Source organism: Amyelois transitella, chromosome 21 (assembly GCF_032362555.1).
Source record: "Amyelois transitella isolate CPQ chromosome 21, ilAmyTran1.1, whole genome shotgun sequence".
NCBI lineage: Eukaryota > Metazoa > Arthropoda > Insecta > Lepidoptera > Pyralidae > Amyelois > Amyelois transitella.
The window spans coordinates 9,215,259-9,240,247 of record NC_083524.1 but is presented as its reverse complement, the minus strand read 5'-3'; the positions used below and the strand labels follow the sequence as shown (position 1 = coordinate 9,240,247).

Sequence of the window (24,989 nt, the reverse complement as noted above, 5' to 3'; positions counted from 1 at the left end):
TTACATTACAACCCTATTTACAAGCGCATATCAGGCGAGGCTCGCAAATAACTAAGTAAAAAAAACTTTCTTACAGTCGAACCGCGGGCTTCTTTTCTGAGATTTGATTCAAGAGGATGATGAAAATAAGTTTATTAATAAAATATTATTTAAGACTTTTCCAAGGAGCTCATAACAATATCATGAAATTCTATTTCGAAATTTCACATACGATACGAAGATTTGAATTGTAAATAGAAAAAAAGAAAAATTGGTTCCTAATAAAAAATAAAATAACATGTATTGAACTAATTTTTTAATTAATATTAATAAAAAAGAAAAATATATCAAGTTATTACCATTACAAGAATTTTGGGTAATATTACCTGTCTTAAAAAAATTAGGGAAAATATCTGTCATCTAGTATCTAGCAACACTTCGGTTCCAAAATGGCAGAATGCGACTTTGGTGTGTTATCATGTGAGCCGAAGTAATGATGTTTTCTTGATTATTATCGTCGCGAGTGATAATTAAAATTGTGAATTAGTGATTTGTGACATAATAAACCATGGCGGACTTAAAATCGCCGCCGTTTAGTGATATCAAAAGACCGGAGGAGGTCGTTAGGATGACGACAAATGATAGCCTGAAATTTGCAGTTCTTATCGGGCTGATTGAAGTTGGACAGGTGACCAACAGGGAGTTGGTGAACACCGTGCTGCATCTGGTAAGTGGTAGACTTAACTTCCTACCATATTACATAATGAACTTCTGAAAGGTTTCCGGAATACTTATTAGAATCGTCTTGGAAAGGTTATTGCAGTATTGTGCGATGGTTTTAATTTATTCACTTTTTATTGGAATCTTATAGGATGATTATATTTTTATTTAACCTGAAAGTACTGTAACGTGTTAGATTAGATTGTGGTGGTAGTTTGGTAGAGTGGCGCGTCTATTTTCATTGTTTTTATCGATCGCGTTTGGTTGTGAATCGCTCGCGCGACCTGCCATCCTACAGCCGGCGACATGTAATGTTTGTTTTGATATATCGTCACTGCGTGTCGGCCGGACATACGTATCAATAATATCTTTACCTGAGTGAAATGGATCCTTGGTTTTGATAACCAAAGTACCGAGCTAGTCTACCTATCTTGTAATATAAGCGGGTGGTAGCTTATGTAGACTAGATACCATGATGTGGTTACCTTGAAAAGTTTAAGTACCTACCTACCTAACAACCTAGTAACATAAAATTATACGCGTATTGTTCGAACTCACGAGAAAAAAACATGCAGGATTAACCTACCTATTTTCTGTGGCTATCAGTAGTAAGGTAGATCATGAAATTGGATATTTGTAAATGACTTGCATTTTTATGCAGATTAGGTATAATGTCTATGGGAACTGACTTGGAGATTTTAATTGCCTATTTTTACTCGATATAACAACAGATACTTAAGTCATAGTTCTACCGTAATTAAGTTATAGTTCATGTAGCAAGAAGTTATCGTAATTTGCCTATATCCTACAAAAGACAAAATCGCATTATCATTGTCACCCTTTCTTTCCACATGATGGGGTTCCTTGTTTTCGGGACTAGGGCTCCGCAGGGCGCCAGATTTTCGAGCCGTCATCACTCGTTTGTGACGAAAGGGGGACCTTTCGTAAAAAAAACAGTAGTGTTAGGTTAACTAAGTTTGCATAATGTTTTTCTTTAAATTTAAAATACGTACCTACCTACTATCATAGGAATAAAAAAAATATTTAAACCTGTTTGGTTTTGCTATTTATGAATAGTACAGGTATTAAACGAGTACCTACGTAAAGTACCTACGTAATGTAGGATCGCTCGGTGATCGGATCATTGTACCTAACATGATTCGGAACTTCCGAGATAAAATAATTTTTTATATAAATAGTATAAATCAAGGTGAAAGTTTAAAACCATTTGGAAGTGAACAGCTTTATATCAAAAATGTGAATGAAATGTGAAAATTGTGAATAAGCACTGCCCTAATTCAACCATGATCAAACTTGGATTAGGTCCCCTTTTGAAAGGGTATAGAGGTTAAACGAGAGTTTCGAGTTTCTTTAAGTATTTGGTCCATAACAGATTCGTGCTTGCATCTGGATTTATGATCTTAGAAACCCGGTGTTCAATACCGGGCGGATGCAATCGGAACCAGCACAAGGCTACTTAGCTTTCATACATACGTATGGTCACGTCGATGTCCCTTGCGGGGTAGACAGAGCCAACGGTCTTGAAGAGGCTAAAAGGCCACGTTCAGCTGTATGCCTAAATGATGTAATTGATATTTAAATAGTGACAGGTTGATTTTCCATACAGGAAAAAGATATCGCAAAAGATTTTACTGTCAATGCCTTAGCCCATCTCAGGATTTAATCACAAGCTGCAACCGGTAGCCAGAATTTTAACATGCACGTTATACCGTGAAAATTTTAGACGTCCTTGCCTGCCTCGTATTATTTCAGGATTTCACCCTGCAGCCACATTCATAACTAAACATTCTTAGCCACTTAAATAACAGGCTAGATAATTTCACGTCAGAGCTACTAAACTATAGCTTTGTTTCATTGGATTTCGCAGACCAGTGGCTTCCGCAGTGGGCACATAGGTAATTTATGCAGTAGGTACGTACCATATAACCGCAACAATTTGCATCACAATAACCGAGCCAAATTTCTGCAGTCCTTTGTCAATTGAAATTTTCCACCGTTTTTCAAAAGTTTGTCAAGGCTTTGCGTTTAAGAGAAATTTTGGGATGTCTTCTCCCTGTCCCGAATCATGGAGCATTGGTTGAGGTTTGGCGGACCACGCGCCCTGCACCCCGCACAAATACCCACCGAAAGGTTCACACACCCTGATAAGTTACATAAATCATGTTGATTTACATATATGTATATTAGGGTGTCCCTTAAATTTCAAGTTCGATATTTTTTTACGCATACCTTCTTAAAAGTTTCGTAATAACCCTATATTGTCTAGAAAAAAATATTAGTTCAATTTATAAACGATAACCCGTGCCGACTTGCTATTTAAACTTTTCTATACAAGTTGCGCAACGTACTGCGCTGTGACTAGTAACTACCAGTTTTATTTGCCATTTCCTAAGTAATTTTTGAGACTATTAGTGCTCCATTTTTAAGGCTTAACATGTCGGTGGAATAACGGGGTGATAAACAAAATATTTTTCTTATCGGATTGCCAGCTACCAAATAAATGGTGCAAAATTACCATCTAATCGACAAGAGTTCCCACAGTCCTATTTTACAATATTCGTTAAATTGTCTGTTAGTGAAAGTGCAAATTTTGTGATTAAAGAGTGCATCATATATTGGGAAAAAGCAAGAATTCCAACAAGGGCTTTTCCGAACTGCGTGAAGAAACTAATTGATTTATAAGAGTAGTATATAAGATTAGGGTATCACGTTTGGAGAAAGTTGCAAAAAAATTGTAAGAAAATTCAGGTAACGTTTCAGAGCCGTGAGAACAATTCGAAATTAATCTTGATAATTTGTTTGATATGCTGATGCTTTTGAGAGAATGAAAATAGAGGGACATAAATATTTTTTAATGAAACAGAGAGAGCCAGGTCGCACGGGATGCTTAGGTGGTGTAGATAAAAAATTGGCGGAAAAAAAAGATCTAGACAACGACGATTGGAAGAAGAGGCAAGAATTGTAAAACAAACAGAATCACTAGATGTTGCATCTACTTCCACCATAAATTCCTTAGAAAGTCTAGAAGATTCAGACGAAGAACAGATCTTGAATTCTATACTCAGCTTGCCGGATGTTCAAATGTACTTACAGTGGCGCCCAAAGCACATGTTTAAAGAGTACGAAAAAGTTGACGCAACAATATCTAAAGCTTTCAGCAAGTTCAGCCATCACTTGTAGTATTTATGTGAAGAGACAGTCATTCTTTACTATTTGATGATGAAGTTGATAACCAAACTAAGAAAAAAATTATTGCCAACTTCAACAAGGACAAAAACTTAGATTTTAGCAAACGCTATCCCGTCGAAGGAAGAACTGACTCAAAAGTTGTTTTGTAAGTTAAATAAACATTTTGTTATTTTGTTTAAAATTATTGTTGATTTTGTTATTTAACTTATTTCTACTTTTTTTCAGACAAAACACTGGATGATTTCGTATCGGAAAAGAGCACACAATTTTTATCGCGACTGCAGATCGATAACAGTTTTCTAAAGGAAGATGCATCTTCTTGGAATAACAATTCTGCTTTTCTGGAAGCTAAAAAAATATTAATGCAAGATTTTAACGGACTTATCACGGTTGAAGAAGAACAATAACAGTTCTTACTGCGCTGTGTCCAGGAACATAGGAAATTGTATCCGGACTGTAAAAAAACTACTCTAAAATGAAGTTACCCTGAGTGATTGTTATTAATTTATGTTTTTAATTAAAGATTCATGTTTTATTAATTTATTTTTTATTTTTATTCACTTCATCCATTGCATTTATAGTGATTTTACAGCAGACCGAAATTTTAAGGGAAACACGTTTTTTACTAAACTTTGAAGCTCGGTCGGCACTGGTTGCAGTTATGCTAGATTGATAAAATTTTATATTTAAGTATCTTATAGCATTACTAAAAAATATAGAGGGTATGCATTTCAAAATTCCAAAAAAAAATTTTTTTTGTCATATAAGGGACATTCTAATGTATATCACACATAACTACGCCTGCGGTGTATATAGGATAGGCAATCACTATACCATTCTACTTGCTACGATTTCTGCATACTGCATTAACATTCATACCTCTTTTCATACAAGATCATCAGTTTAGGGTACTCTATGCCAGTACATCCACATTAGGATCAAGGTTTAGGCCTTCTCCAACTTTGTTTTATTCAAATATATACTATCTCTACAAACGGGACTTAACGCAAAAACATACAGTTACTTACATACATTGATATTATGCAACGCGAAAGTTTAAAAGTATTAATACTATGTCTATTTGCAACGTTCATTTACCGCACGGTTGTTTTTCGTTTTCACCAAGAAAAGCTTCGAAAAGGAAGTAAAGACTAATAGAACGGTATTGGAAATGCATCGGCAGTGTGCCGTGTTGCGTTTATTGCGGGATTCGATGAAAACAAAACTAGATTGTTTTTTCCCGACTTCGCTAGAAAGAGAATCCTGTAAGCTATAGAGTCATTTGAACCGGCTGTGGTGGTTCGGCTTCTAGTGGATCGATCACGATGACTACGTGTCCTCTTTTTAAACGATTTTTTCTATGTATTAGCTACTTTATTGACGCTACAAACAATAGGTAAAGTTTAAGCTAAAAGCACTCTCAGACATAAGGAAAATTTTGCGTCGGGATCTCAAATCTAAAACTCTTCCGTTACTAAGTGACTGACAAACAACTCACAACCCAAATTACTGGGTCAACAGATTTGAAATTTTGTATGTAGATTTCTTATTTAGTTTAAAGATGCACTATGAGAGGAATTCCCGAAATTGCCGCGGGAACGGGAATTAAGCAGGCGTTTAGTAATGTTCTAAAATGGCATTGCCGCATCGGACGCGACATAACGTGGGATCGCTGAGCCAAAGCGCCTATTTAGCCGGCTAAATAACCCATAATCGCGTATTGCGAACGAAGCACAAGCAATTACGGTTAGGTTTCCAATAAAGATTTTACGTGGCCACGTGGTCAGTCGTTAACACGTTCTGAACATCTTAGGCGTTTGCTTAGGTAATACTCGTACCTAAAGCTTAATTCTTAAAGACCAGTTGTTCGAACGCGCTAACTTGAGCTGGAACGAAATTGAAACTCGATCGTTTTGCGATTGTTATTACCGTTTTGGCATCTGAGAATAGTTTTGCAGATACTTTGATCGACATTATTCTTAGTTGTTCCAAATAAAAATCAAAACAATGTTTGAAGAAAAAAACCGGTACCATTAAATGCCAGACTAATCGAACTTCAATTGCGTTTCAGCTCAAATTATTAGCACGATCAGCAGCCGGGCTATTCACAAACTTTGTTATGTCTTACCTTTGCTCTTTCTCTTCAGTAACAACGGAATAGGTACAATTATGTCCACTAAGAAACATGCCTACTGGAAAAAAATGGCCTATAAGTAACCTACGTGTCGGTCGGCACAACAGCAAAATTCTGCTGAAAATAAATCTATGTATCAAGTCTTGAACACGATCATGAAATCTGGCTAAATGTAATGTGACCGCGACCTTGCCATAGTCTCCGTTATGCAATCACAGAGTTTTCAATACACCTGCACGCGAAGTCGCCAACCGGTATTTTTTCTAACCGGTCGGTGTCATCAATCTGTACTGTGGCCATAAACACCGCCACAGTAACTCAATCATCGACTTCTCTTACGTACTGCTTAAAAATTTCCTCAATTTCATGTCCTACGTATTAAGAAAAAAATGTGTCGTATAACTATTTATGGGAAAAAAGATCCTTTTACTACTAGATTACTAACCTACGTGTTGGGAAACAAATAATTTGTAAGCAGACAGAAAAAAGCAATCGTGGTTCCGCTGAAAAACAAACTTGTCATTCATAAGCCTCCTTAGAACTTGGATCATCAAATCTGGCCAATGTAATGTGACCGCGACCTTGCTATGATCTCGTCCGATATGCAGTCTCCGATTATGCAATACACCTGCTCGGAAAGTCGCCAACCGGTATTGTTTCTAACCGGTCAGTGTGTTTTTAAAACACCGTACCTATTCTGTTATCAAAAATGCAAATTCTTTTATTGAAATAATCGAATATGTTTTAAAGGGGTTTTATTTTTAAAACCGGTTTGAAATTTAACTTTTCATCGACAAATAAAGAGATTATTTATATTCTAGTTTAATATAATTTACTTTTACAGTACAAAAATTTAACAAAAGTGATATTGAAATTGTATAGATACAAAATGTTACTTCCATTTTTCTACTGGCAAAACTATATACTCTTTTATTTCATTTGAATAGAATAAACCAACTCGGCTTGTGTTCTAATCGAGCGAAGTGTGGCCTTGACGAATGCAAGATTTCATACTTTCAGTTTTCAAACGATGTGCCGTCATTAAGTCATTACTGAAAAAAATTGTGACTTTTAAAATAAGACTTCTAAATAAACTTATTCAGAGGTCGTCACTGTGAAAAATAGATTGTGTATCTCATCATTTTATCTGACATCGTCTAGAATACATAGGGGTTAAGAACTCCTTGTTTAACAACATGGTTACGGACTTTAATGCCTATCCATACTAATATTATAACCAGAAACATATACTATTTGTATTTTGGTTTGTAACGAATAAACTCAAAAACGATTGGACCGATTTTGAAGAAATTTGGCACAGAGATAATTGATCTTCAGGAGTAACATAGGCCGAAGTAAAATCTTTTCTTGGAAATTCCAAGAGTATTTTAGTTTAACACGAGCGAAGCTGCGGTTAACAGTTAGTACGTAATAAAATTTAAACTCTCTGGTATACCATAACTCGTATCACAAATACCTACAAAATATAGTCAAAATATTAACGAAATTCTCGCTCGTAATACGCGAATTTCGAATTTGCATAGAACTGCCATTTAGGTAATGGAACGTCTGGAACTGAATCTTTGACGCTTGTACCAGAACGATTTGTTTTTCTCATGAAAAACCATTCATTAGCTACAAACTTTTTGACGTTTTCCGTTCTCTGCGATAAAATGCTTCTTGTGAATTTTTGACAATTAATCGCCATGGGGATATGCTATTTTTGTCACTGATTGGTGTGACATTTAGGTTCTCCGCAGCTTATATATTTTGTGGAATTTTACTCTTTTTTTCTAAAAGCTAGCGAGTGAAAATAGCACCGAATAAGGGGAAGTCTAACGAATGTGTGGGTGTTAAACCTACCTACACCACAGACTGGCAATCAAACGCTTTAAGCCGGAACCGTGTGTTTCTAACGTTTCTCATTCTGGTATTCTGGGAAATGCTTGTCACAAACACTTTGCCATCTACTGCAAACTTAACAAAGATTGTTTAAATATTGCAATAGCTATTATGTGACATAACTCTGTCAGCATTATTTATACTCATTTCTGTACACTGATTGTTTGGAAGAAATTGCTATACCATTACCGTTCCTTGCTATTATACGGGTGTTTCTCTACTAATTGGAAACTGGCTCATACAAGGCTGTCCCAGGCATATTTTTGAAAATGTTAAGTAAATGTGTTAATAAAATTGAAAGATATTTATAAAATAAATATAAAATCTTTAAAAGCTCACACATTTTCCTTTTTATTTGGGAGATATTGACGATTTTGTGAAAAACTGTGACAGGGGACTGTCATAATCCCCAGGGGACTGTTTATATTGCAGAAAAAGACATATTCTATGGAATTAAAGCAATCAAATTCTTTATTTTTTAATTAAACTTTTACAATCAGTATTTCTGACGAATAAATCAACAAATTTAACGTATTGTAATGACTTTTCTTATCCTATAGAACACTTCAGTATTAAACTTATTAAAATTAACATCTTTGCTAAACAGTCTTTATTTATCAGATACTATGACACTAAAGTCAGTCTTTTTTATTGAGATTCAAAATTAATAATACAACAAAAACAACATTATTTTGTGCTATCTTATGTCACAATCAACACTCTGAGTGGAAATATATTTATAATACTTTGACTTATTAAACTAAAAAACATGACCGCCTAACTAATTTTAATCAATATCTATGGAATAATGCTTTACTCAACTAAATGTCTTCTTAATGTCTAAATTGGGAAATAGCTATTTAAAATAATCTTATTTCTCAAAGACCGGTACAGCTAATGGGAAGTAATAAAAACACCTTATCCCCGTTAAGATAAGGTCTAGATTTGGTAACTTGTCCAATACTTGGTGTCATGAGATGGCAGGGGACTGTTTATTTCTGATAGAAAGTGTAGTATCATTGAATGTTGTAAGTGTATCAAGTTAAAGAAGCATACGTACGTAGTAACATACTTTCTAAATAATTATTTATAAAAATAATTGCAATTAGTCATTGAAAACATCAAATAAATGCTTACCAGTGGACTGTTTCAACGTTCAGCCAGGACGCGTGGTTTCGACTTAGATGCAATGTTGACACTAAACAAAATAGCGACGGCGCGCTTCGTTTGCAACCGAACGAATTTCACAGCGGTTGCGTTTCGTTCCACCGACTTAATTTACGCGCCAATACGTAATAAGATTTCAGGGCATTTTTCAATTTGTAGCAGGGGACTGTTCGAAAATATTAAGGACAACATTTATCATACCGAATTAAGTTTTAAATTTAAAAATATAACATTGTTTTACAAAGATAGTTAATGTATTCTAGTATTATTAGAATGTTTTATGCTTTAGAAATAAAAATAAAGAAAATATCTTTTGGTCACGAAACTTTTAATTTTGGAAATGGGACACTACAGGGGACTGTGTTTTCAAGTGGTTAAAGTGCATTTGTTACAATATCACAATATTATATTACAAAATAAGCTATAGCGTACTAAGAATAACTAGGACACTATCGTTTTAAATACACAGAACTCAGTAAAATAAACATCTTGTACGTAAATATGCTGCGGACTGCGATTTTCCAATTAGTAGAGAAACACCCATACTTTTTATAGTTTAATATTCATTTCTTCATACCTCGTGGGATTATTCTGGGTAAAATCCTTACTTCTCTGGAAAGTAAATAATTTTGAGTGTCCTGGATTAGCGTAAGTGTGGCGGCCGTTTAGCCTCCATGGACAGACATACTGTCTGACTTGACATTTAGACGAATAACACCGGCTCGACAGATTAGGAAAATAAGGACTATCGGTTTTGACTGAGAAGACGACGACTAGACAAGACACGTCTTGAACGAAGAATTATGTAAGTTGTATGTTTAATTATGTAAGTATTACCATGTATGTTTAGTTAAATATGTTAAACGTTATTTATGCACACGCCATACCGCTCAAAAATTCATCTTTTCTCTCATGGATCTACTGGAAGAGATTTCTTTTGAAATAAGTAGCACCTTTGTACTAGAATTACTGTAATAAATGCTCCTGTATATTATTTTGTGTACATAAATAAATAAATAAGATCTAAAAATCTGGTGTTTTTATTGTGACTGACCCTCGGCCCGATCACTTTGATTACATGAGTCGAAGCTCGCCTAACTTCCGTAACCTTTGCAGGGGAACATAACCCATATTGAATCATTTTCACGGTAACTACGAGTATTTAGGGTAAAGCGAAATAATGATCAAATGTAGCTCCTCACAAAGTAAAACGAATATTATCAATTCCATTACAGTCAAATTGACTAATTGTTCAGTTGTTTCCGAAAATAACAATCAGCGTGGAAACCACTTTAATTTTATACAATTCGGAAGCTGAACCCTAATTACGAGTAATTTGCGCGTGCAATGTCCGGACCGACGCCGGGACGAGTTTTCACATTGACCAGACTACATACATACATATATATGGTCACGTCTATATCCCTTGCGGGGCAGACAGGGTCAACAGTCTTGAAGAGACTGAATGGCCACGTTCAGCTATTTGGCTTAATGATAGAATTGAGATTTAAATAGTGACAGGTTGCTAGCCCATCGCTGATGAGAGAAAGGGATGGAGTGGTCCTATTCTTTTTTGTATTGGTGCCGGGAACCACACGGCTAGACTATTGTTTCATAAAGTCAGTGTTTAACGGTGTGTCTTGACTTCCACGAACGACGAGGTGCATCTGTGGCATCTCAGCTCCTGAACGGATAATCCGATTTTGTTTTTGTTTGAAAGGTTAATTGGCCGGCATTGTTCTTAGCTATGTTTGATGGAAATGCGTCAAAGATGGCCGCCGCCACAAAATGTCGGATTACAATTTTTATCACAACAAAGAAAGTGGTAGGTACGTCAATATGCGTATCAAAGAAAACGGCTCGAGTGGTAGAATAATCACTGTACACTTTGCCAAGTTCACTTCAGTTTTACAATTGATTGACGTTGTTATTAACGGGTAAAAAGTAAACCATGATTATAAATAATGTCTCAATATTTTTTAGGTAAGTGTGTTATTTTTTAGGTAGAGGAATCACAGTTTTTGTTCTTAATCTTAGAATAAAATCTATATCTGTGCCGATTATATATATCGGTTCAGTATTCAAGCTTCCATAAATAAATGTGGATGAAGCGAAAGAAATATGCAGGGATCATGGCAAGTGGAAAGATGTAGTCTCTGTCTACCCCTTTATTTTATGTATTTTCTAGTCATCTTAAACCTGGCTCTGACATCTGATAGCCTGTTCAAGGCAGCTTGAGACTTCCTAACTATAGATGAGACCTATTCATCACTTTGTTTACAAGACTAAGTCTCAACTCTCCCCGAAGTAGCAACTTCAAGTGTAGGTTTGTAAAATTCCTATATCTTGAGGGTTGGAATGTTCGGACTAACTTTTAACTTTATCAGTTGTAGAGTTGCAGTTTGAAAATGTTATGAAGTGCGCCTGTATTTCCTTGGGAAGATTTCATTTTGTTTGTTTAATCTTACGTAGATGATTTTCAAGACTGTTGGCTCTGTCTACCCCGCAAGTATGTATGATTTTTTAAAAAAATGTTAGGTTTACCTTACGACTAGATAAAATATCGAGAGGAAATTTTCGCTAAATCATGAATGAGCAAAATTATGTAATCAAACAATCGAAACTAGGTAGTAGGTAGATACGAGAGTCGTGTCATGTTACGCAGATTACTTGTCTTACGCAAGAATCCTGGTGTAATTCCCGAGTCTCGGTCTCAGGCAGACCTCGAGCTCCTCCCTTCATCATCATCATTTCCGCCGTAAGACGTCCACTGCTGAACATAGGCTTCCCCCAATGTCTTTCAACTCTCTCTTTTGAAGGCGATCTCCATCCAACGTTTCCCCGGGGACTTCATTAAATCGGTTCAGCGGGACTTCATTAGATGGTCCTATTCATCCGTCGTGGATCGTCCATCGACCATTAGATGCAATCTGCAGATGCAGTTCTAGCAATGTAAATATGATTTAAAACCCGTTTATGATTAGTTAATTCTTAGGTACTATTCTTACCTATTCATTTCCCGGTACCAATAGAAAAAAGAAAAGGATCACTCCCTCTCTTAGCCATTTGTATGTATGTGTGGATTGTTACTGGTTTACGAACTAATAACCAAGGTATCGAACAATATGACCTAGCGATCTACCTGTAGAACCGTTCGTGAAAGCGAAGTTTCTAGAAACTCTGAAACTGGGGTGTGTAGCTTGTGTGCAATGTAATGGAGACACGGGTTCCAGACGAATATATATATATAGCTATAAAAATTTATTGTTGGGGCTTGACAATACGTCCGATATTACATTGATTACACAATTCTACTCTCTAAACCGGCGAATGGATGAAGCGAAAGACATAGGTATGCAGGGATTGTGGCAAGTGGAATGATGTAGTCTCTGCCTACCCCTCCTAAAGAGGCTTGATTTTAGTATATATTGACCTGCCTGCATAAATTAAGAAGCAATGACGTTCAATTTCAAATGATGAGTTTACGTCTCATAACTATGTTTTGCTATTAACCTTATACATATAGTACGGCTGGATGCTCGCTCGGATCATTAGCGCCGGCACTCTAATTATTTCCATTAGCCTAGCGTTGTCGGGAATCTTATATTCCCAATACACCTAGATAGTTCAGGAGCGCTAAGGAATTCCAACTAAAACCTAGAACGAAACGGCGGGTTCCCCAGGGAATTAAATCTTGTTTGTTTGGATGAAGTTGGAATAACGTTGCCGTTACGTAAAAGGCAAATTGTACTTGTTTGAGATAAAAATATTTTGAACGCTGAAAATGAATACAATTTTTAACATTGTCTGTCGTAAATTAATAGTGAAAAACGTGGAAATGGAAATGTATTTTACAAATGTTACTTGAGATGCAACGCTTTCAACATTTTGTTTTAAAATGCTTTTCATTATGTTTTAAGGGGTAATTAAAATTGGTCTGTTCTGCTGCAAATGTATCGCTACAAGTGCTCTCAAATTAATTCCCATGTTTATTTGCCTTAGTTGCCTTTAACGATAAGCACTTGAAAATAATATTGTTTCAAAAATGCCGACCATGGCAATAAAGTAACATTTATATTTCTCTCCAAGAATTTCTTCTCGTTAAAAGTTATTTTAGGATTTCTTTTGTGAGTACAGTGAGTATTTCTTATGAAAGTTTTCAATTAGTTGTTGAAACTTAAGATTCAGTGCCGTGCTGACTTAGTTTTAAAGATAAAATAGCGAATCTAAAAAGTTAACAAATTATTTCAATATTCACTACTGATGATAAAGGGTAACTTAATTACTTTAGTTTTTAGTGACTGGAATGAATAGGAAATATAAATTGTGAGTCAAAGGAAAGGTCTAGACGGACATATCTTGCTCAACGGGACTGTTAAAATCTCAGGTCATGAGTATCCTAAATCGGCGAGCTTGCATGAAATGATCGGTGAATGTATATGAAAGTATGCAGGGATCAGAGATTGTGGCTATAAGATGCCTACTGTTCTGGGGAATACGCGTGATCATATGAATAATGATTTTTTTAGGAAATTTTATGTACATGCATAACAAGTAATAAAAAAAAAATCGTTTGAGTGGCTTAGTTGTCCAAGTCTATCAATATGGAAAGATGATGCGATAATATTATGTGTATTACGGTTTTCAGGAATCTTTTATTCTTATGTCTAGAATATCAAAACACATATTAAATACGCTCGTAACATACCTTTATTTACCAAGATAAAATGAAGGTACGTTACGTGCCCGTTTAATACCTGTATTATTTTTAAATAGTATAATGTAACGCAAAAGTTATCAAAACCGACACATTGATTCCTTTAAAAAAATATAATTTAGATATATTTGTCATTTCAGGTAGAAATTGATTGCAGTTAAGAATGAGAAAATATGTAATTATCAAGCGGCATAGCCGAAATAATAATCAGGAAGATTAGGGAACCCTGCTAGAATTAGGCGCAAAGGCAGTCCAGGAAAACTAGAAGAGTGAAGAAAAATGTTTCTAACTCTAATAAATAGACTGAAATGCACTATTTTTTAATTAAGTTAACTCTATATTTGCGCTTCAAGAGGGCTGCTTTACGCGGAATTTTTGTCTACGTCTTCGGACCGAGGATAAGTAACTGCTGGATTACCGGACATACATATGTACTGTACATATCATATAGACAAACTGACGTCATAATCATCATCTTCTGGCGTTGTCTCGGTTGCGAACTTACTTCTTCTTTATAAAGGAGCCCGGAGTGATATGATTTTGGTTAAGGCGGCTTTTTACACGAAGCGACTCCCGTATGACGAACCTTACAAGGAACCTAGCAGGTCAGACAGGTCTTGACCACTCCTAGATAGTGGTAATATTAATCCAGGATAAACGCCTTGAAGAAGATAATAATCGCTAGAAAATTTTAGTTCAAGATTACACGCACTAGATATAAACACGCTTTTTTCCTGAAGGAGTAGAAAAATACTATATCTTCTCATTTGTACATTCCCCTAGCAATATATGATAGCCTAGTGTGAACAAGTACACCCAGTATTTACCACGTGTCGTGAATGGATCGATACGGCTTCGATGCATACAAATTATACGACATATTTGCTATGCTTTCCTAGTAATTCATGCATGAGGTATATTCATGTATATTCCGGTACAGGGAATATAGATAGATGATATAGTACAATTTATGACTGAATATATAGCGAAGTATGCGTGTTTCTATTTAGCAAAATTCAGACTATTATTACTTAACATAATCTTGCAGTCGGTAAATCGGTAGATACGGAGTTTTTTGCACCGCCTCTCATATTCAAAGCGAATCAATTAAAATTTATAAAGCTTTAATTAATTAATGACGCCGAATGGGTGTTCTGTGAAGGTCTATTAGTATGAGTAAAAAGCATTTTTTTAAAATTTAAAACCAGCTGAAATCTTGTTAACAGATTTCAATGGTTTGATGGTTTTATTACTTTTCAAACAGAAGCGATTACTTTAATGCGCCACATGTATTCATTGAGTAATGTCTGAACAAAGATGGAAATGTCAATCTTTAATTCATTGATAAAGCGATGCAGCTTAATGTTTTCGAGTCTAGTGACTTTTGGGCCTGTTTACCTCGTAAAGGAAATAAAGATATATGTGTGTACGGATGACTCACAATATATAAAGACGTGCGCCGCAGAAGGTGGAGGAGGTGCTACATATGCCGTTCCGACGTGATCGATATGGCTTCAGCGCATATAAATTATACAACAGGTAAAGTATGCGCTCCTAGTATCTTATTTGAGAGACTACACTGTCTGTCTCGTCCGTCTTCTTTCATCCCTGTCGTTTTAAAAGGTTAATTCAAAAATATTTCATTGTTCTTAGCAATTTCTTTGCGATGATAATGTAGACATTCATCCGATGAATAATAAATTTAAAAGAGATATATAATTAGATAAATACAAATCTAAACAGCATATTAGTAATCGGCTTACTGATATTTTTTCAAAAACATAGATAAAATGTGAAGTAGAACCGCACGATGCCAGTATGTGCACAGACTTTATTCATGAAGCAGAAGTAACATTCATGATATAAGGGTGTAATAGCGGGTGCGGTGACCAGATAACCGGATTGGGGGCGTAAAGAGACTGTAAAAGAAACAAAATACTATGTACGTTTAGTTCTTATTAGAACAGATTTTTTTTTCTAGTTGGGTATCTTTAAGTACTAAATCTCATAATTTTGTTGTTCCCAGATGAAGCCTGAATAAAGAACATGGATAAATGTTTTCTGTAAAAAAAAATATTGAACGTGCGTTCGATATCGGGCTTCCAATCTAAGAAGTAGTTCTTCTCGTTCTTGTGCCATGCAGATTGTTTAATTTCACAAAGGGAATGGCTGATACTATAATACTCGGAGCACTTTTAGGCGATGCGCTAGCAACCTAACATTATCTCTATTACTCAATTTTATTAATTAGCATTCTAGCTACGCGACATGGCCCTCAAAATTATTGTGTTTGCCTAGCCTGTACTAGTGGAATAAAACTGTTATCATATAAACAGATTTTTCTCCCATATGATTCTGGGTTTAAGCATAATTACCCTGTCACAATCTCTTCCTACTGTTCCTACACCCTCGTGATTTACGGCAGTGTTCAAACAACTCTAAAGAATATGTCGGACACTTTAAACTTTCTTAAACTTTTCGTATTCGTCCAAAAAAATTGTTGGCTTCGACAATAATGACAAGAGAAAAGATATATTTTCTTAGTAAGTCGAGTCTTTCTTCGGAAGCGAAAAATTGCACCAAGGGACGTGTGTCAAAGAGGCTGGAAAAGGTATCAAAGTGGTGGTGATTGTGTATCTAGAATGTAGTGGTTCTAGTAATGGAGTGTTTCTAGAAAGCCCCGAGACAAAAGAAATTCCCGGCATTAAGATATTGCCATCTTCGTGAATAAACAACAGCATCATAAAGTGAAAGTAGGCAGTCATCGTCCGCGGGGAGATTCACATTCATACTGCGGGGAGATCGACATTTAGAGGTGGGAAAAACGGCATACATTTTTTACACGTTACGTTTCATTATTAAGCGCGCGTATAAAAACGCTTATTTGTTTTAACGTTTTTTTTCGTAATTTGCGTTCCTAAACAGATTAAGTAAAAATCTTGCAGCGTTGTTGTGCTCAGCACAAGTTAGTTAAATAGGGACTTGCGAAAACGCAACGAATAACAAAGCGACATGTTCCGATCGTTGCCAGATTACAGCGAACTATGCTTACCAGCTTATTTCGACAGCTTTTTCAAACTTGCGTTTTATGCTGTATGTGGTGTAATTAAGTTTTGTATCCACAAATGGATGGCGGGAATAAGCAGTAAAGAAAAAAATACGCTCAATGAAGTGCTTTTCGTTTAAACGCTCATCACTATTCACGTTCATTCCGCATTCGGCCGGGGTGCTCGGGAAAATTTCTCGTTTTTATTGGCGCTCGAGCGGAAGTGAATAACGTCGCATTGGATTAAAAATGGTTATGGTCTTGGTTTAACTGTGCATGCAGGGAAAACGGCAATCTACTAAAAAACTACATTTTGCTATCATGTCCATAAAAAGAAATGATTTGCAAGGTCGAATATTCAAAGGAAAATAAATAACTAATTAATAGCAAACAAAAAATAAACAATTAAAATTAAATAAATAAATATAAATATATACGGGACAAATTACACAGATTGAGTTAGCCTCGAAGTAAGTTCGAGACTTGTGTTACGAGATACTAACTCAACGATACTATATTTTATAATAAATACTTATATAGATAAACATCCAAGACCCAGGCCAATCAGAAAAAGTTCTTTTCTCATCATGCCCTGGCCGGGATTCGAACCCGGGACCCCCGGTGTCACAGACAAGCGTATTACCGCTGCGCCACAGAGGCCGTCAATTATTATACAGTTGGCGTTTCTATACCAGTTGATGAAAATTTGGGACCAGAAATTTTGACGTACGGGCATTTCCTCTGGGCACGTTAAAATTACATACATATATTACGTCTTTATTTATGCCGTATAAGGTATAAACATCAAAATATCGAAAAAGATTCGGAAGCCTCAAGTAATCAAAGTTTTTTTTGTTTACAAACATTTGTATCCATCAAAATAGAGCAATAAATTTAGTTACGAGTGTTCTTGAGAAAACTCTTACCACGCAGATCGTAAAATAAGTGAAATCCCTTGACAACTTTTACAAGGACCCACCCATCCCTTTTAAGTATCAAACGGATAAGTACATAGAACTGCGAACTTTTTACAAGGAAAAATTTGTAGGCGTGGAGTTTAAACGTCACCGTGGTCACTGAGCGACTGAATCGGATCATTGCAACATGATTTGAAACGTCCGAGATAAAATAAAGATACGTTACGTGCGCGTTAGATACTAATATTATTTTTAAATTAACGTCCGCATTTCACTCATATTCAGTAAATGTTTCAAGGAAAATGAGTCAAGATATCTGCTTAGGATTCATATACGGCTATATTTTTATCGAAATTTTAAGTGTCCTTAAAGATATTCTGAAAAATTGTTTGGTGTTAAGCTATCGTGTTCGAATCTTAAAATGCAAAACAAATTATGTCTATATAAGTGGTAAGTGCTAGTAAAAATGTCTGGCAACTGACGCCTGAAACACCAATTATGATATTTATTTAACAGCCTTACATCTGGGCAGCCAATTGCACGAGATGCAAGGCTCTGCCACTTCTTATAGTTTAAAGTACAACATGTCAATTCTTTTTTCTGAAACTATTCCGACGTCTACAGTTTAAACCCTTTGCTTTTGGGATAAAAGGGAGACCTAACGAGATTAGCAAAATGGTGCCCACAACTAGCGTTTACGAGCGGGCCGCGGCGCCGGCCGACATAAAATATTCACTTAACACGCGCGTTCGACACGGAAAGCCGCACTCAAATGATATTAATAAGTAACAACTACACACCTACACATGGTCTGGTCAGGGTGAAACATCCACTTCACTTCTATGTGGGCTGGTAGCGAAGAAATAATATATATTGTGCGTACCACTTGCATTTGTTTCTGCGCAAAAAGTAAAAGGTAAAGGCTCGCAACCTGTCACTATCTCTTAGTTCAGTAAGCCATCCAGCTAAACATAGCCTTCAAGTCTTGTGGCTATTGGCTCTGTCGCATTGTGTATAAAAATGTGATATAACATAATGTGGCTCATTCAATTAGGATTCTTATATGCGATGGGCTAGCACCCTGACACTATTTGAATGTCAATTCTATTATTAAGCCATGCATCTGAATGCGGACTTACAGTCTCTTGAAGGATCTGTCTATACTCGTGAGGTTATTGTAACTATAGGAGGTATGTTAAATCTTCCGTGATTGACAGACAACGCACAGCACAAACCGATGTCCAGAAATCTGAAATTAGCTGTGTAGGTGTTATTGACATACACTAACAGGGAATGGGAGCTATCGGGATTTTGCGTTTTACACGGGCGGAGTTTTAAGCATCCTGTAGTTATATATATATTATGTATAGGTAGGTATATTTAGGGAAGTGAACTAAAACATCATAAATTTCGCAAAATGGCGGGTCGAGTATGGAATGAATAATCAACATATTTATAAGCAAATGTTTGTGTATCACGAATCGTTTGCTTTTCGGTATCGAGTAAATTTCCCCGGACCTAATGAAAGCAATGTCAATATTTCTGGGAGCGCTTAGGCTTTGATTTATTGACGGTTTGTACACAGAATTCTGTAAGTATCGGAAGTTCGGCAGGAAATTTAGTCGTGTCTATTCTCGTCTTCGTGAAATATTTCCGTTTAAAATTTTTGACAACAATGAAGAATTTTAGCTTAAACAAAAGATTTACATTTTTTAAAAATTGATCGAATCAGCAGTCATACTGGGATGTATGCACAATACCATAAATGTTATGCCGAAGATTTATATTAAGATTTTTCTGTTGATTTTACAGTAGGATACTAAAATGCTGGTCGTCAACGATAGAAAGAAAAAAAACACTAATCAAAAAAGTCGAAGACCATATTTAGTTTAGGAAGGCTTTTAATGATGGAACCCATCCTCTTTAAGCGGAAAAGAATCAGAGGTTCAGCTGGCACACACGTTTGCTATCAGAGCAGCATAAATGTATAATATGACTATGAATAAATTATATGAAAATAGCGTCAGCAGTAGTGTGGACTGTAGTGCAGTGTCGATATCCAGTTAATTGAAGGACGCCCGAGTGCTCGCTCTCTGATCGATAGTCTGGTAATGAGGCTCTTAGTGCTCAACCGGTACCGTATATTTATCCTACCGATACATATCCACTTAGGAATGAATATTATGTGAATCTGGAAACATTAATTTTAATTGATCTTACGGTGAATGAAGACATTGAGGGGAAAGCTGCACATACATGCAAATGGACCAGTATGGGCGAGGGTCACTGGTAAAGAAAATTATCTCAATCAAACATTACAAGATTTATTGTGTTATTGAGAATCGTATCAGCGCACACTTCCATCTAAACAAGTGATATGTGGCGTCTCTTTCATTCGCTTTTGTAGCTATTTTCGTTTGACATGGACAGCGGGAAACTGAGAGATATTTCCCGCAGATACGGACGTCATGTTGCATTCTCGCTGTTGAATTTCCTACCGCGTTCATTGGACTGAAAACTCTGTGATATTCCTTTTACCCTGGTACTTTAGTCGGCCACGTGTGGTATTTATAAGCTGAAACTTATTTTGATTTTCATTTTTCGGCACTTTGTCTTTTTCTAACCTACTCTATTTTATTCTCAGCTTTTAGCTTCACAGCTCTAAAGGACAGCATTTAAATATTTTATTTGGTGATGTGAAAAGACTTGAACAAGCTTTTACGTTTAACTTGCATGCCTAAATGAAGAAGGGATTGAAGTTATTTTAAAAGATCGACCAATCGGCAGATTTGTTAAAAATCCGAAGCTTTATCTATCCGGAGATCAAAAAGGTGATATATGTACATAGATACGGCAATGGGTAGTGCAAAATAATGCTACTATTATAGAATTAACCACATTACCGTTTCTCCGAATTCTATGTCCGTGTGAATTCTTGTTGGTCCAGAATTGTGGCAACCTTAGTGTGTACTGCTTTGATGGTACCTGTACCACTTAGTTAATTAAAGTAATCAACGGATAGTATTTATGCACTAAATATTTACGTAAAATTGAGTTTCTTTTTCAAACTGCGGCTACACTTTGCATATGCTAGGTACAAAAATATATAATATATACAAAAAATATGTAACGCATGAAGAAAAATATAACGCTCTGCATTTGGTATTGAACAAGTCCTGATAAAACAAGGGAACTTTTTTTTAATTTTAGAACATTTTATAACTCTAAAATTAAATTTTAAAGAACAATATTTTCATAGATTTTACAAATGCATGAGATATGTACATCTTCTGCAAAATGTTTTACGCCAACGTTCAATGTTTATCCGCTTGTTGCAACACAGACCGGCTCAATTGCGTTTAGTTTGCGGTTTCCTGCAATACATTACCTTAAAACGTTCCCAATTCAGTTACTATCGACGTGCAGTGCGGAGTATGCGAGTTGGCTAAATTGATTTTACAATGTGTCTCGTCTGAACTTACTCCAAGAAGACTTTAAAGAGTTCTCTTTCTGTCGTTTCGGATAAACAAAAACACTGCCTTATCATGCCTCGTGAATAGAACCCCTGATTTTTCATACGTTAGTATTTTATACTAGTTTCTTGTGAAGAGCAGGTAGGGTCAAACATATCCATAAACTACTTAATGCATTTGAAAAGAAGAATTAGAACCAAGAGACGACAAAGACAACTTTTTAAGGAAACAAATATATCTACAGTAGCGTCCCAAAATATTTTTAATAAATAAATAATAATAAATATATACCGGACAAATTACACTGATTGAGTTAGCCTCGAAGTAAGTTCGAGACTTGTGTTACGAGATACTAACTCAACGATACTATATTTTATAATAAATACTTATATAGATAAACATCCAAGACCCAGGCCAATCAGAAAAAGTTCTTTTCTCATCATGCCCTGGCCGGGATTTGAACCCGAGACCCCCGGTGTCACAGACAAGCGTAATACCGCTGCGCCACAGAGGCCGTCAAATTTTTGATCTTATAATATACATATGTTAGGATATATACCTCTCTTCAAAAAAGTTAGTGCCACAACTGATAGAAATATACTAAGGGATAGGCTTGCAAACTTGGGATTCTTTTTTAGGCGATGGGCTAGCAACCTGTCACTATTTGAATCTCAATACTATCATTAAGTCAATAGCTAAACGTGGCCGTCCAGTCTTTTAAAGACTGGTGGCTCTGTCTACCCCGCAAGGGATATAGACGTGACCATATGTATGTATGTATGTACGATCACTAGTTTTTTAATAGGTTTGGTTTCACAAAATAGAACTCGAGAAAATGAGTACCAGGACATCATGAATCACAAGGCGGCAACAAAACGTCCGTAAACCCTATGCAGTCCGGAGATTACGCCGGCCCCTGTTATTACAGTAACGAGACACAATTTACCCGCTCTCTCCTTTTGTTAGAAAACATCGCAATTTTAGGCGCGATAAAAGAATTTCGCAATAATGGTAACGGTTTCGTCATATTAATATTTTTTTTTTGTTTACTAACTATAAGAAAAAAATATAATACTTAAATTAGAAATATACAAAATGACACAAATCAAAACTAATATAACTTTAAAAGAGAAAAATTGTATTTTCATCATGAACAGACGGGGGATTGAACCGTGTTATTCAAAGGTACCTAAGTAAAGTTTACTACGACTACGCTACAGAGTTTAATATAATTGGTATAGCATTGTCCAAAAATACTGTTAATATGTAACTGTTAATTTAAGTATTTAATTTGAAAAATCTATTTCTACTACTACTATTCTAGCAGTTTACTCATTATTATACATAATGAGTAAACTGCTAGAATCAAATTCCATCTTTTTGCCATTGCATACATTAAACTGTTCGTATTAATATCACAAATTGTTCGCGGCGCTTAGAGTAATTAAATTAATCGTTACTATACTGTTTACACACAAAACAAGTCAGATTAATTTGATTTGCATATGTAATACCTTTGTTTATTTTCGCTGTCAGATGAGGTCGGATATGTATTTGAACCGTAGCGTACGAACAAACATACATAACATAATACATATTGATTATATGTATGTAGGCGTACCATGTAAAATGCTGTTCTTAAATTGTAAAATTATATAAAAATTAAATACCGATTTCGAGTCTGCGATATAAACTCGGTTAATAATTTTTGTGATATTCACAATTTTGTAAAAATTTGATTTTAGAAATTAAAGCGAAAATTATTTTTTTCCAAAAAAGCGAATCTACGTTTTAACATTTTTTTTTCTAAAGTAGCTCATAAATTTATGAGCTAATAGAAAGTCATTGTTCCCGGCTTCCCTTACATCGGATAGAATAATCAGCGGTGAATGAATGAGCCTTAATTAGGCTCACGAATCCCGGGAAAAAGACAAACGGGAGGATAATTTTTAAGGGAATAATCTGGCGTGTTTAATTAGACGGCTTTCCGACCATTTTCTTAGTCCAATAATGACTTGTTGCCGAATGTGAGTTTCCAACAAGCTTTGTAGGAGTAATTTTTATTTGAGTAAATTAATAAAAGAATGTTGCCTGAAACAAACGTAATGAATGACTTGAATGAGAAATATATTTAAACTAATCTAAAAAAGCTTCTCGAACACACTCCTCCTTGGTAAGTCTTCTCAGCCACCGTAGTATAGAACGCTTGACGCTAGCGCGACTCCGTTTTTTACGTCATTTATCGCTGTCCCGTTTCATGTTATAATAAAAAAAGAAACTGATAGTTTTTCGCACGACGAAAACAGCTTCGAGCGTGCCATTCTACAGGAGCTGAGAAGATTTTCTAAGGAGAATTGTTAACTAAAATCAACGTTAACGCATGATCTAATTTGTAATGCATATCAATTTAACAGTGTTCAAACAGAACTTCTTTAAAAATGAATGAACCCTATAATAAGTTTCCACTGAGCTTCCCTTAAATTTACTCGTTCTTCAGATGTGCCTAAGCTGTTACATGTACTGTTGGTAGACGCTCCTGCTTGCGACGTATGATTGATTAGCTCACACGCGTGGGTGTGGGCACAGAGGACAACGTGCAGAGTCAAATCTTTAAATTTCAACACTATTTTGTACGCCACACGATTTCATGATTATGGAAAGTGTCGTGTTTTCAGCGTTGAAATAAGAGTTTCTTTATCTAGCTGTAACTCCGCATCGCCTCGTGTAAGTTTTATTTTTGGGCAATCGGCTTACTATATTTTATTTTTTATGGTTTACGAAATTTGTTTGTTATGGTACACCAACGGATAGGATTAAGTGAAATTCAATATTACTAATTGGTAGTGTTGTCCTATTTTTAATATACTCGTAATGAACAATAGCAAAACAATTTCTGATTCTTTTTCATAATATAATTAATTAGTAACAAGACTCAGAAGTAAAGCATTGTTAACTCTAGTCTAGACCCATTTTGATGATATCTGACAAAACCTTAAGGAATGTGGCTACAAGAATGGAATAGGAAGGTGGTTTTTTTTTTGGAAATTTCCACGACAGCGAGTACACGTGGTAACTAACATTTTATATCTCATCTACGTTGGCGTCGAAATTAAAAGAGAGTGCCTGTTCTGTATGTAAGTTTTATTCTTTTCGCTTAGTCTCTGTGTTGTGTCTACTGTATAATTCGGTCTCTTCATTGTATCTTCGTAATGACGCAGGAAACGAGGGTGTTTCTCAACGTTCTTATTTTAAAAGGCTTGCCGGAAATTTTTACAGTCTACTGGTTTTATATATGAAGTGCTTTTGTATGTATGGGATCACCAGACTAAAGAAGAGGAAAGAAGAATCTTTTCGGGTCCACTCCCAAACTTAAATCATTTATGGAGATAATCGGTTTTACATGGTGTTACTGTAGCCTCTTCTGCGCATGTTGTAACAGTTAATCAAGGGAGAGGTTTATAAACTTGGGATCTTTTTAAGCCATTCAGCAGATTTTTTTGGTCCTGTCTATTCCAGGGCAAAAACGTGACACATGTTAGTTATTATTATATTTTTTTTTTCATATATATTTCCTTAGTGGCCTCTTATAAGGTTAATGGCGGAATATATCTACTATCCGTGCGGTGTGGTTCCCGGCACCAATAGAAAAAATAATAGAACCACTCCATCTCTTTCCCATAGATGTCGTAAAAGGCGACTAAGTGATAGGCTTATAAGCATAACT

General features: G+C 35.6%; 1 protein-coding gene across 5 annotated transcripts in view; it reads left to right on the top strand.

The window, feature by feature from the left end:
• Window positions 1-429: 429 nt before the first annotated feature.
• The window catches only part of LOC106140510 (neurobeachin), a 457,176-nt gene continuing 432,616 nt past the window's right edge, over window positions 430-24,989 (top strand). For all 5 annotated transcript variants that reach the window (XM_060950437.1, XM_060950434.1, XM_060950436.1 and 2 more), the window contains exon 1: window positions 430-706. In XM_060950437.1, coding sequence (XP_060806420.1) covers window positions 548-706 — 159 coding nt within the window. In that variant the 5' untranslated portion in view covers window positions 430-547. The remainder of the gene's footprint in view (window positions 707-24,989) is intronic.